We start from the raw sequence: 14,112 nt of genomic DNA, 5'->3' as shown, positions 1-14,112 counted from the left end.
AATTCTAAGAACCATCACAATTTATCTGAGATTTCTCTTTATTATCACGTCAAATGTGATAAATCTTTTTCTCATTCTTAGCTATATTAAAATAACTTCTTTGCATATTATATCTTCAATATCGTAGATATCTAAAATTTTCTTTTTTTATTTACAAAGAAAAAAAAAAGACGAATTTATTTTGACTAAATATAGATGTAAAAAAAATTAAATTTAAATTTAAAAATTTTTTCACTTTTAACAATGAAACATAATATAAAAATAAACATGATTTTTAAACTATAATCATAAGGTAAATCAGTTACAATGACTGAATCAATAAAATGTATGATCAGCATTATATTATCTATTAATAATTAATCACATTATTAAATTTATATAAATAGAAAATTTGTCTTATAGATGATTGGGAAATTTAAATAAAGTTTGAATGAAATATATATTATACTAATTGTACCAATGAATGAAATTAGAAAATGATTCATATTCTAATAGACAAAAAATATAAACCCAATGATTGAATGCTTATTAAATGATATTGTAAAAAGGCGTACAAATTTTTTTAAATAAAATATTCAAAAATTTTAGGAATAATATTTAGTAATGAAATATAATTATGATAAAAAAATGTTTATTCTTATTTTGTTTCATTAAAACTATACATAAAAATTACATATATACTGGTAAAACGCTATAATAATAATATAATAACAAAATGTATATGTTACATATAAAATACATACATATATTAAATTGTTACATATAATATTACATACATATAATTTAATTGATGTGACAAAAGTTTATAAGAAAATAAATATAATAAAATATAATAGAATATAAATAGAATTATATCTAATTTTTCGTATCTCTGTGTTTTTCTTTTTAACTTTTCTTGCTTTACTTTTTTTCAATACAATTTCTCTTCGATCTTTTCTCTTATGCTAAATTTTTTTTTTGTCTGTTATCCAATTCTTTTTGTTTTAGCTGGATTCCTTATATTAAAAGAAATACAAAGGCGGATTGTATCGAAAAAAGTCACCAGAATTTATTGCTAATTTAATTATTGTAATATAGTGTCTTAAAATATTTTAAGAATTCTTAAACTTAAAGTTCCTAAAATAAGGATTATATTAAAATGAAGTTTCTTTAAATGGAAGGCTCCAAGATAAAAGAAAATTAAATATTGTTTTGACAATTATTAATTAAGATAATGAAAAAAATATCTTTAAAAATTTTCATATTTTCATTGAAATAATGAAATTGCTTCAGTAATACAATAACATTTTGTTTAAATTAAAAGTGAGACTAACTTTTTTTTCAACAAAAGATGTTTTGTTTCATGTAAAAATATTTATTATCTGAAAAATGAAATAATTATATTTTTATTTCAAACAATTTAGTTGGATTATTCCAATAAATAAATTTCTTTCGATTTCAACAAATTTATAACATTTAAAAAAGATATTTCTTTCTGTGTATAATTTTGTATAAGTAGATGTTTGTATAAAAGTATAACCATTTCTATTTGATCACAAATAAACAATTTTTTATACATTTTTTTATATGGGACATAAAAATATCGTCTCGATTCCCTTATCATTATATTCAGTTTTTTTTTTTCTCTTAAGTAATATCCTTCTATTGTTCTAAGTTCTAAGTTCAAGTTTTATTTCCATTCTTGTTAAAATCGAAGATTTAGTGTTTAGTATTTATCGGCATAAAAAAGTTCCGGATTTTCCAGTTTCAATCAGTGTTCCTAAAAAGAAGAAAAAAATATAAATTTATCATATATCATGTACCAGTAAAGCACATTTGGATAGCAAAATTGCTGTAAAAACAGGCGCAAATATTGGAATCGACAAGGAGGCTGCTAAAGGTTTTTACAAAAAAGGTAAAAGAAGAAAAGACGAATGATGACGTTGACTTTCAATAAAATTCTTTTTGTAAAAATTTGAAATTCCAGTCTTTTTCCTTTTTCTTTTGTAAAACTTTTTGAGTTTTACATTATATTCCTTAATATGCCAATGTTATAACATCGATTTTTTTTAGTTAATTTGGAATTATTTTTCAGAAAATCAATAAAATATTTTTTTTACAAAGAGTTCTACAATATTTAGTTGAGATATTATTTCCAAAAAGCAGAAGTTAAAATAATGTGATAATAGATAGCATTGGTCAACAGACAGAATTTTAGATATTTCATAATTTTCCATTTTTTTAAATTAAATTTTGTATAAAGAGAAAGAAAAAATAGGGATATGATCGATTTTTGGATTTAATTATTGGTATAAGAATACAGCTTTGCTACATTGAAAGTCTGTTAATGGCAATGACATATAATTCATGATATTAAATAATTATTCCGAATTTATAGATATAAATTCAAGTAAAAAAAATGAAAAATTATAAGACATTTAAAATCCTATTTGTCGAGCGATGCTATTATTCCATTGTTTGAAATTTATTTCGATTTATTACACTGATTATTTAAAATAATGTCTTTAATTTTTTTCTTTATACTCTTGTGATTATTTTAATAAAATTATTTCTAATACTGTTTCATTAAGACATTGCAAATGAAGATTAAATTTGACTCGGCCGATTATTCCATTGAAATTAATCAATTTGTCGTTAACAGAAGCAACAAATGCGATTGGTCAATTCCAATGTGATAAGGCTGATTAGGTTAAATGGGATTGGTGAGACCGGCTCTTTATTCCATTGGAATTGACCAATCGTATTATTACATTTGTAGATAAATTGCGATTGGTCAATTCCAATGGAATAATCGACCGGTTAAATCGAAGTTGACGAAAGTGGTCCTAAATGGGAAGCATCCATTGATTTGCTGTCATATTTTCTAGTTTGCAAGAATTAAATGAATTGTGAATTTACAAGGCTTCTTGTATCTTAGGGATTATATATATAGGGAATAGAGAATAAGTAATCGAAAGTAAGAAATATTTAATCAAGCTCTGATACAAAACGGAAATTTGTATAAAATACTGGGGTTCTAGGTTAACTAACTTCTTATAATAAATACGAAGTGACAGAATGAATTGCTTACTACATATAATTTTATTCTCTTTCTTTGCGGTAAGTAACAAAAAATATGACTTTATAGTTATAACAAATCAAATATATTTGAATTTTTTTTTTAAACAAATTTGTAATCCCTTTTCTTTGCATTTAAATGGCAACATGTGTACATATGCGATGTAAATCCAAAATATAAATCACTATAGTATCTGTCAAAACTGTAATGTCAATTTTACAGATGGACGTTATTGCAGAGTCTTCAGCAGATGACTGCAAAATATTGGGATTTAATAGAGCCAATGTGCTATGTTCAACTTGTGAACATTTTGCCAAACCTAATCTAGAAACAATCTAGTATGAAAAAATTTCTATCAAATATGTACATATATCGTATAAACATCGTATATATATATATATATATATATATATATATATATATACACATATACACATTATATATAATATACACATATATTCATATATATCATGATCGCTCTACTTTTTGTTTTTATTTAGCACTACATGCAAGGAATGTTGTTTAAAAGATAACGATTATGATTTATCTGGATCAAAACGCTATCCTAAAGCTATTCTTGAAGTATGCACATGCAAATTTGGACAATATCCACAGATACAAGGTATCATTATATTTGCATATTAATATTAAAACTATTTTTATGATATTGCAACAAAATTGAAAACAAATTCATGCTTAATATATTTCTTTCAGCTTTCATCAAAAGCGATCGACCAAAAAAGTATAAAAATCTTAGCATAAAGTACGTAAGAGGGTTAGATCCAATAATTAAGCTATATGATGCTGAAAATAGAGTTGAAGATGTACTTGATATACATAAATGGGATACAGATTCTGTAGATGAATTTCTGTCAACTCATCTTTCTAAGGATTAATAAAATTAGGAAATATACAAATTGTATTACATAATTGTTTCTATTCTTAATAAACTATCCATTTAATATGAATATTACATATACATACATATATATGGTTATATGATTATATTTTATCTTCAAATGTCACATATTATATTCATGTCTTATTTGACATTTTTAGTTATCACTATCATATATATCCTTTATCTAATCTTGATACATCATATTATGTTTCAATTTTTCCAAAAACTTTTCTATAGTATATTTTTAAAATAGATACAAAAAGATCTTTCTGTCCTCAGAATGATGTACTCTTAATAATAATAAGAGCATGCAGATAACTTATCTTTTTGTACATAGAAAAACACTATCTCTTTTATTATGAAAATGATCGCAACATTCACGCATACGGTTATAGTAAAGTAAAATACAAAAGTGGAAATTTATAACGTCACCACTTTTCAGTACCTAAATAGAGTTAATATTAATCCAGTGATCTCATAAAAATATGAATATTAAGGAATAGAGAATTCGTTTATATTTTTTAAAGAACATAATATTGTAAATTTTTATTTTTTATGAATTATAGTGATATTGTAAGAATATTTTTCTATATGGCTATGTTGAGAACAAGATGACAATTATCTAAATTTGAAGGTTCTAATTATTGATTGCAAATATCTAGATTGATAATGTTAGAAGTGAGAAAACATATAATAAAAATTTTGTTTTGCAAGATACATTAAGATAAAAATATTTTATGATAAAATGTCAATTGATAAAACTAGCATACTGAAGTCTTCTTTTGCTTCAATCAATGAAGAACTATATATCTAGAAATATTTGTGCCTAATTAAGAACAGAGCTACAGACTCCATTCTAAATAATAACTCCATTCTCTAAAATGGTTATTTATTATATAAAAGGAGAGTTTCTGGCATATTTTATAAATTTGTTTTATCGATTACAAACATTTTATTGAAAAATGGTTCTATTTCAATTTATTTTACAAGAATTTCCATCGTGTATTTTTTCGCATCTGACATTATAATTCAAGATAATTGCAGTGAATTAACAAGAACCTTAATATTATATAATAGTTTAATTATTACGTATATCATCATATTAATCTTCCTAATCAATCATCGCGGTCATATTAAATCACCGTAAGCGAGAAAAGACATTGAGATTTCTTGTCATTTACAAATAGAGATAAAATAACGTTTTAAAACACTTGTGAAAAATAGACGGAAACAGAAGTGAGCGGCAGGAATTCTATTGCAGCTTCTTACTTTCAATGAAAGGATGAACTAGCAGATGTGAAAAGTAACGTGCTAAAGAAATTTTATATTGTATATTATTTTGTTATTATATGCTTAATCTGCAGATGTGCTATTTCATACTTATTAAATATGTAAAAATGCTTGGCAACTAAAACTATCTTTGAATTTCATACATAAAAGTATTTTTCATTTCTTTCAAGAGCTATCAAACCATGTGTTTTTCTTCTGTCTGGCTTCATTTTACATACTTCTTATGGCTATTATTTAATGACTCAGGAGGAAAAAGAAGTAAGCCGTCCATTTTCAGAAATGTCTTAAAGGCATCTCAAGTGCTGTTTTATTCAAATATCTATTTGCAAATAACATATAATAAATTTCTTTGTATCATTTCTAGCTTATGATGTCACGATTATAATGTGGTCGCGGCGACTAATCAAGAATCCTAAATATATACTTCAATTTCAATGTCGAGACACCATTATTCAAATATTTAAAAAAACATTTTTTTGTTTCTTGATATCGTATACGCAAAAAATTTTGCTAATTTGCAATTACAAGCAATATCCGATAATTTTCATCATTTATATATATATATATATATATATATATATATATATATATATATATCATTAGCAATAATTCAAAGTACAGAAAAAAAATGTTATGCCTGACTAAAAATTTACTATTTATACAAAAATCTTTAATCTCACACACATACTTTCTTTTAGTGCAACTAGTGAAATCGATTGTTTACAATTAAGAAGTTATACTATCAAGTTCACATGTAATATTAATGCTAACGTGGCATGTGATATTAATATTATTAATATTTCAATGGTGTTTCAATGATAAAAACGTGCTTTATTCGTTATCATTAAAACTTATCTGAATATGAAACACGCATTGAAGTTTCCCTTACAATAGACATACTTTTTTCTCGCATTTACTTTCATATTTTTGCAGTATTACCTTATCGCCGAGATCTCCTAGCACGCGGACCACCTCGACCACGTACAAATCCGCGACCTCTAGGTGATTTCACCTGAGGACTATGATTTCGTTCTATCTTCGGCATGGATTTTTCGTGATCTGTAGGTTTTTTTTCGTCTGCCTCGTCAATTAGATTACCCATCTCGGTATCGTTATCATTATCTGTATCTGTCCACATTTCATCAACTGGTGTTTTTGTATCTTGTGTATTAGCAGTATTTTCCTCGGTGATTTCTTTTGTGTCTTCCTCTGCCTCTCGATTTTCTTCCTCCTCTGATTCGGCGGCATCAGCTTCTAATGGATCATACTTTTCCTCCCCATCTGACCTCTTTGGTGCTACATTTGCGTTATCGCCGCTATTTTCTTGTTGCTCTTTCGGTTTATCATTATCTTCATTTTCATCATGACTGATCTTACGACGTTTCCAGTGTACATCGCATTCCTCTTTAACTTCATTATTTTTCTCAGTCTATGAACATAATATGATTTAAGTAAATTTTAAAAACGATCTTTCTTAACACGATGATTCTTTTTGCGAGATACAATCGCTCACCTCAGCTTGATCAGTTTCTTTTGATTCTGTAGCTGGTGCATTAGAGGTTAATGATTTTACTTCTGCTACAAAATTTCGATAGTGAGTAATGCTACGTAAATGAGCGTTCATATCTTCAGCCAATAGCATGAATCTTCGACAACGTTCGCAATAAAATCCTTGGACTTCCTTGACCATAGATTTACCTGAATAATTTCATATAAAGATAATATACATGTACAAAAAGAGGATACGCAAATATTTTCTCCATTTTACATAAATTAAAATTATAACTTTTCCAATCTTATACATATAATCCATACCAATAAAGATTTGATTTTGACGGCAATATTTATAAGATGGTATTTTAAATTTTTTCTCATTCATATTTTCCATAATATCCATGATGTATTCTTGCTCTCCTAAATCTTCTTCTTTTTCATTCTTTGCATCATGGCAAACATCTTTTTCCTCGTCTTCCGCAGTACGAACTTCGGCTTCTCCCTTTGCCAGTTTTTCTGCAAAGATAGTTTCTTAATTAAAACTTTTTTTCGAAGTTAAAAATAAATTAATGTTTTCTTTTATTTTTTTCCATTACCCTTCTTTTTATTTTTTCGCTGTTCCTCGCATTGAATGGCATTTTTCATATGAGCAGGTGTTAAACAATGCTCGTCGTATTCTATGCGAGATGGGAATTCCTTTAAGCAAGGGAAGCATCGAGGATGTAAGAATGTTTTCAGTTGTTGATGCTTCTCACTCTTTCTATGCGTAGACAAGGTTCCATAAAAGTTCAGATCACACATCGTACAGTATTCTCTCACGTTGAAATCTACAGAAACCTGCAATCAAAAGATTATAAACATAAATATTATTGCTATCAAATCTGTATATGTATATTTCTCTTTTCTAAGACTACGACTCTTACTTTTTTGCCACGCCGTTTTGAGTTATTCAAGCTAAGCTCACGCTGTTCTTCGGCAACTCGCAACTCATGTCTCATCAGATCGACCTTCAATTTATATGACTCGTCTAATTTCTCCATCATCAATTGATGCGCACGTCCGCGTAAATGATTTTCGAAGGACTGTGAAAAAATACATAAATTATCGCTTAATAAAATAAACATGTTGAAACAGATTTATCAATTTTGTCTATACATACAAATCCGTCCCACATATGCTTATTGCAAATGTGACAAAACATATGGTTCATTGGAACTTCGGAGTAACGACTTTCAGCGTGTCTAGCTTCCGATTTCTTGCCAGTTACTTTGGTGTTCTCTTTCTCGGTTTTATCAGATGTTTCTTTCGCTTCTTTCGACGGAGAGTCTTCCGCAGACTTCTCAACTTTTTTTTCACCGTCTTCTGTTTTTTCATCTTCTGTTTTTTCAACTTTCATAGTTACATCTTCTGTATTCTTCTCATCCTTCCAATCGCGCTTCTTTTCCTCAGATTCATCCGCGTCGTTGCTGTTCATCACAAATAATTTAAGATAAATTTAGATTCCAAGAAAAAATTATAACAGTTGATTTGTACAGTTGAATACATTAAATTTTATATTCCGATTATAAATTTAATTATGTAATTAGACAAGTCATAGTATTCATGTATAAAATCCTATTTATGAATAAAATAAAAAAAAATAAATAAATAAAAAAAAGAAAAAGAAAAAAGAAATTGATCCATTATACAGAAATATATAGGAAGATGTAACTCATACATCTTATTAGAACATAGGATTAGAATATAGTCTTGCCGGATTAGAACATTATACGTCAAAGTATGTTTTGATGAACGTATTAAGAGAAGAGATTACGGAAAACAACGGTAAAATTTTAGCCTTTTTGGCCTATGTTTGGGCATGAAATACAAATTGAATTACATTAATGGTATACGATATACATATAAAAAGAAAGAGATGTAAAGCGATAAGAGAGAAATTTCTGAAACTGATATTACAAAATATATATGTCTATACATTAAGAAATATATAAAACATATGTATATGATGTACGTATGTATATAGACAAATAGTTTGGAGAGACTGAGACTTACTGAAATTTGAAGAAACTATACCAATCACAGGTAATCGAGAGCTTACCTTTTCGGAACAGGCGGTTCTGCTTTTTCACTATCACAGGTCTTAACATCCTGCTGTTCCTTTTTGGCAGTCTGATTTTGTTTAGAGGCAGGAATTGGTTTAGAAGATTTATCGTTGCGATGTTGGATTTGGTTTCCATTCATACGTTGACTGCCAGACTGGGGTGCACGAGATTGTTGTGCGGATGGGCCACGTCGCCCAGCAGGGCCATCTCGGGCTCGATTGCCCATCTAGTCAAGTAGTAGAGGTCAAACGACCAAAAGTATCATGAGAAGTATCTGATGTAACTTTGATTCTTCTCAAATCGAGACACTGGTTCTAGAAACCACTTGGGATTTGAGGGAGAGAACAGTTCTACAGTCGATAAATGGAAGCAGGACGGAGCCGGTGAAGTACCAAAGCTCTATCTTCCATTTCCACACCAAGTATGGAAGGAAAGGGAGAAAACTGTAGAGTGCATCCCGATTTCAAGTTGAAAACGCATCACATGTATACAGGCACGATCGCAACGATCATAAGATACGATAATTATAAAAAGGTATAATTTTTCTTTTGCCACTAAAAATATTTGAGTAAAACTTGGTGAATACTAATGAATGTGAAGAAGAAATTAAATCAAGTGAAATACTCGTGTATATAAGTGGTAATAGTTTTGAATAAAGTGCAACCACATTGATTTTAATATCATATTAGTAGACAGAAGACTGTGGTTACACAGATTGTCATGTGAGGCAATGTTCAAATTCAATCCTGCAAAAACCAGTGAACTTCCAGTAGTAAATTGAGATTTACATTCTGAAATTAACACACGTTTTTCAACAGTGCTCTTTAATGAAATATTTTTATAGATGATATTTAGAAGCCGTGTCAGACAAAGTTGATCCATCGACAAGAATTTATATTTTAGTGATTTCGCCGATCGTATCTAATCGAGTGAGCGATATATCCTATTTAATCGATTGGTTCAAGAAGAGGAATTTGTAACATTCAGATAATTAAAGACAGTTTGTGTCCATGCGAGGAAGCGTGGACTACAGATTGTCATTTTATAACTCCTGTTTACGATACAGAAGAAGATCGTAAGCAAGCGTTAAAAAAATTCCTTAAACGTTACCTTGATTTATAAAAAAAAAAATGTGTGTATCTTACCAAAATTGCTTACCTTGTTGTATGGCTGAGGACGTTGGTTCTTCATAGGATGTCGTGCAGGTCGATCATTAAACCGTCCAGAGGAATAATTCTGTTGGTTTGGATAATTCGGTCCTGGTCCAGAATAATTATTTCCCAGACTCATAAGAGATGGTACCTGCTTCCAAATGATGAATAAGTATGAATTCATATAAAAGCTGAAGTACTAGACAAAAGTTATTTTACCTGTGGTTGTGCTTCTTGCTGACTGCGAAGTAAGTTTGTAAGAAGATTGCTAGCAATTGCCAGCTGCGCCTGTGGCGATGCCAAGGAAAGATTGTTGTTGGGTGTAGGCAGAATACCTCTGCCAGGCATCATGCCACCTTCCCAGGGATTCATCCCACCCATACCACCACTTCCACCTATTCCTCCACCCATGTTGTTTCCCATACCACTGTTATTGCCGACTCTATTACCACCACTACCGCTACCACCTCGATTGAAATTTCCTCGATTCCCAAAGGAATCTCTTTTCACTCCTCGATTAAACGACATCGTGCTGCTAGTCAACATTTGGAAATAATTAATTTTGAATACCATCTATGGAAGTTCATTTATACAGGATATCCTGACCAGGATATAACAAGTTTTAAAGAATTTATTTTTTTTTTCATTTTAAATAATAATATTATGTAAAATCTATAAGATTTTAAAAATATTTCAAATTCAAATATATTCTGCAAGCATATTTTGTTTACATAATACGAAATTTTATTAAAAATTATACAAAGATAAAACGAAGTTCATACGAGAACAATGATGAAATATATATACGCACTCGGCATATGTACGTGCGTACAAAAAGGATGATTAAATGGAATCTTACTCAGCAAAAATCAGTACTGTACACGTGTAGAAGTAACGTGTAACGAAACGGAAAACATAACAAATAAGTATAGTATCATATTATCTCGTACAAAGTTTTCGCCGAAATGATGTGTACGAGATAATAAATGCTTGTCCGGAATATCTTTAGAATTCGTTATCACGAATCGTGTATTTCCGCGTATACAATTCTTGGTAATGTGACCGATAAATAAACTTTAATTTATCAAAATGCTAGATCATACGTTACAGGAAATTAGTGTTTCCTTACCAAAGCGATAATATCAAGCGTTGTGTGGAAAAAATCCAACGACAAATATCACGACGAGCGAAATGAAACGAAAATGAATGCAGTGAATGATCGCAAATGGCGGAGTCTGATTACCACGAACCATGAAATTAAGAGATTGTGTCTGTCATTAATGTAATACTGGATTCAGATCAGCGCGATCACAGGTCACAGTATAAGTAGATACACAGTAGGTTCACTCTATGCGGCATCTTTGATCTGAGGGTCGATCATGTAACTTTTCCCCTAGGGCGGAAACGTGAAAAGTGAAAAATTTCACGTGAACTTACGATCATGTATGATTTTGCGGGATCATGTAACTCTCTCAAACGTGAAAATGTGAAATTTTTCACGTGAACTTTTTCGCCATGTACCTTGGTGGCGGAAAGGCGGAAATCTAGGGAATTAATAAATATGCTTCGGAATTAGACAAGATTAGGGCTGCGTTAGGATTAAGTGTACGTGTAGTACGTATACAATTGATTATTAAAAGATGTATATAATATTGTACCAATAAAATAATTTTCATTAGCTATAAAACCTATGTTTCATGATTTCACTTTCCACGCATTCAAGTTACATAATCGCTGTACGTGAAAAGTTTCACGTGAAATGTCAAGGTGTGAAAAATGAAAAGTAAAAAGTGAAAAATGAAAAGTGAAAAATTTCATGTAAAGTTACATGATTGACTCCCTGAAGTGAAATGGTCGGCCATAATGTTGAGTGTGCAGCGCGGGCAGTTTAAAGTAATAAGCATAAAATAAAATAAAACTATATATGTAATTAAAGAGAAACAAGTGCAATAATTTATGCAAATTAACAAATACAATAAAAGAAAAGGATTATTCAAAAGTTTTAATTTGAATTTAATTCACATATAAGTTTATTTCCTTAGCCAATATATGTATGTACATACAAATATGCAAAACACAATTATTTAATATAAAACATGTATATTTTAAAATGTATATGTTAATATATTAGTGAGTTTCGAGAAGTTCTATCATTTTTTACACAGCATCTTTGTTTCTTACACGTTGCATAATAATTATTAGTGGGCGTATCCTTTTGGACACGAAACTATTGGACACGACTCGATTGGATACTGCACGATTGGATATCATATTATTGGACACCGCATTAATCTGGTCTACAATACATGATTTAAGTCTTAAGCCATAAGAAATTGACCAATCATAGTCGATTATTCTCTTATTCTTCTACTATGATTCGTCCATTTTTTGGCTTAAGGCTTAAATTACCTATTGTAGACCGGGACTTATAGAACACCGCACGATTGGACACATTGCACGATTGAACCCCGCATTATTGGACATCGCATTATTGCTAATTAATCAATATTGTTAAATATTATTTTCAGATTTGCACAAGATGCATCAAGAAATTTAAATTAGATCAATGAATTGAATATTCAGATTATAATTTCGAAGATGAATAACATTTATACATTTTATATTTATCAAATTATACTATATAAATATATATATATATATATATGTTTGAGTGTGTGTGTGTGTGTGTGTGTGTGTGTGTGTGTGTGTGTATATGTGTAAAATTAATATATATAATAAAAAATCAAAATTTGTATACATATACATTATAATTATGCTTAAATTACTAATAAATTACTAATAATAATTCATAAGAAAAAAATTATCTTGATAAAAAATATTATCAATATTGTAATATAATAATTTTTCAATGTTATCATCATTATTATCATTATCAAATATTTTTGTTTTTTTAATTTTCTCTATTATTAATTTATAGTTTTTTCATATACATAATGATTTATTAAAACTTTAACAATTGGATAGTATATTGTACACACACACCATACACATCACACAGACCACACACACCACACAGACCACACACACCACACACCACACACACCACACCACACCACACACACACACACACACACACACACCACACACACCACACCACACCACACACACACACACACACACACACACACACACATTTATATAATTATTGTATAATATTTTTATAATTTCAATAAAATTATTATATTTTGATTAAAAACAAATTAGAATATTTCATTAAAATCTTTTTATAGCATTTTTTAAATATTATTATTAAATATATCTCTTCTTAATAATACAAATTCTTTTAAATTAGAGTCCGCGCAATCAGCAATATGGCGATCTTTTCAGTTATCAGATCAAAGATGCTGACACGGAGTGAGCCTGCTATTCTTATTTATACTGACGCTTGTTTATAATGACGCTATGCTTGATTTCTGCTGCGTTTTTGTCGACACACTGATAAAGTAGACCGTGCTTTATACCTTTCGAAATTTTGCGACTCCAGAGAGATGATGGTCACGATGTGCTGGCACACTGTACTCCGCATTTCTGCTTTCACAGTGTGAAAGAATAAATATGCCAGATATTTACTACATTTTTGCAATATGTCTTGACGACATATTATGACTAAATTTTGGAGTATTTTCTGTTGAATATTGTGGCAACACAAAATGCTTGAATTCTAATGTATTTATGACGACAAGACTTTGTTCAATTTTTTCAGCATTTTTGCAGCATGTTATGATGCAAAGCTTGCTTGATATGTGCTGCATTTTTGCTGGCCGTACTGTTACCATGCTGCTGTAGCAAGGATTGCTGCTCGATTTTTGCCGGCATAACATGTAGCATAACTTCGCAAGTCGTGCTTTTGGCATCTATCTGTTTTGCTATCTGTAAGCAGCGCGATCACATTCTTTTTATTTGCGCGCTTTTTTATTTCTTTCTTGTAAGAATTTATGATAAAAATTACGAAAATGAAAATTGCAATTTATTAAATCTACTTCAAGTTGTAATAATATGTAATAATATGTAATAGAATCTAAGCGTATCAATTGAGTTTAAATTGTTGCATGTGTTAAGCGCCAGACCATGGCCGATTCACGCTCCAAGCACTAT

At 29.3% G+C, this 14,112-nt stretch overlaps 2 protein-coding genes across 5 annotated transcripts; one reads left to right on the top strand and one right to left on the bottom strand.

Annotated features, from left to right (window-relative positions):
• The first annotated feature begins 2,791 nt into the window (after nt 1-2,791).
• LOC112552743 (selenoprotein F) lies at nt 2,792-4,026 on the top strand. 2 transcript variants are annotated; one of them, XM_089075847.1, is made up of 5 exons: nt 2,792-2,956; nt 3,021-3,099; nt 3,281-3,396; nt 3,559-3,680; nt 3,773-4,026. In XM_089075847.1, exons 2-5 carry the CDS (start codon nt 3,058-3,060, stop codon nt 3,952-3,954), a joined length of 462 nt encoding a protein of 153 aa, XP_088931973.1. In that variant the 5' UTR covers nt 2,792-2,956; nt 3,021-3,057; the 3' UTR covers nt 3,955-4,026. The 2 variants fall into 2 exon arrangements, with proteins under 2 accessions (XP_088931973.1, XP_088931971.1); XM_089075845.1 differs by having other exon boundaries at nt 2,792-3,099.
• On the bottom strand, nt 3,976-11,286 carry Pep (Protein on ecdysone puffs). Of its 3 annotated transcripts, none has more exons than XM_089075836.1 (10): nt 11,126-11,286; nt 10,216-10,528; nt 10,004-10,150; nt 8,842-9,071; nt 7,903-8,209; nt 7,667-7,825; nt 7,340-7,580; nt 7,065-7,259; nt 6,763-6,947; nt 3,976-6,678 (listed from the first exon to the last, which is right to left on the bottom strand). In XM_089075836.1, exons 2-10 carry the CDS (start codon nt 10,522-10,524, stop codon nt 6,190-6,192), a joined length of 2,262 nt encoding a protein of 753 aa, XP_088931962.1. In that variant the 5' UTR covers nt 10,525-10,528; nt 11,126-11,286; the 3' UTR covers nt 3,976-6,189. The 3 variants fall into 3 exon arrangements, with proteins under 3 accessions (XP_088931962.1, XP_088931964.1, XP_088931963.1); XM_089075838.1 differs by having other exon boundaries at nt 10,004-10,147; XM_089075837.1 differs by having other exon boundaries at nt 10,216-10,531; nt 11,126-11,283.
• Between the last annotated feature and the right edge of the window lie 2,826 nt (nt 11,287-14,112).

This window comes from Pogonomyrmex barbatus, unplaced genomic scaffold (assembly GCF_055798465.1).
Source record: "Pogonomyrmex barbatus isolate J1 unplaced genomic scaffold, ASM5579846v1 scaffold2, whole genome shotgun sequence".
Classification (NCBI taxonomy): Eukaryota; Metazoa; Arthropoda; class Insecta; order Hymenoptera; family Formicidae; genus Pogonomyrmex; species Pogonomyrmex barbatus.
Note: the sequence above shows the minus strand (reverse complement) of the source record. Positions and strands in the feature narration are given on the sequence as shown.

Excerpts from the sequence above, each read along its gene's own strand:
- Pep (XM_089075836.1), bottom strand. The coding sequence starts at position 10,524 with ATGTCGTTTAATCGAGGAGTGAAAAGAGATTCCTTTGGGAATCGAGGA. Across the intron at positions 10,151-10,215 it reads AGCAAGAAGCACAACCACAG|CAGGTACCATCTCTTATGAG; the intron begins GTAAAATAACTT and ends ATCATTTGGAAG. Across the intron at positions 8,210-8,841 it reads GAACCGCCTGTTCCGAAAAG|CAACGACGCGGATGAATCTG; the intron begins GTAAGCTCTCGA and ends TGTGATGAACAG.
- LOC112552743 (XM_089075847.1), top strand. The coding sequence starts at position 3,058 with ATGAATTGCTTACTACATATAATTTTATTCTCTTTCTTTGCG. Across the intron at positions 3,100-3,280 it reads TTTTATTCTCTTTCTTTGCG|ATGGACGTTATTGCAGAGTC; the intron begins GTAAGTAACAAA and ends TCAATTTTACAG. Across the intron at positions 3,397-3,558 it reads CCTAATCTAGAAACAATCTA|CACTACATGCAAGGAATGTT; the intron begins GTATGAAAAAAT and ends GTTTTTATTTAG.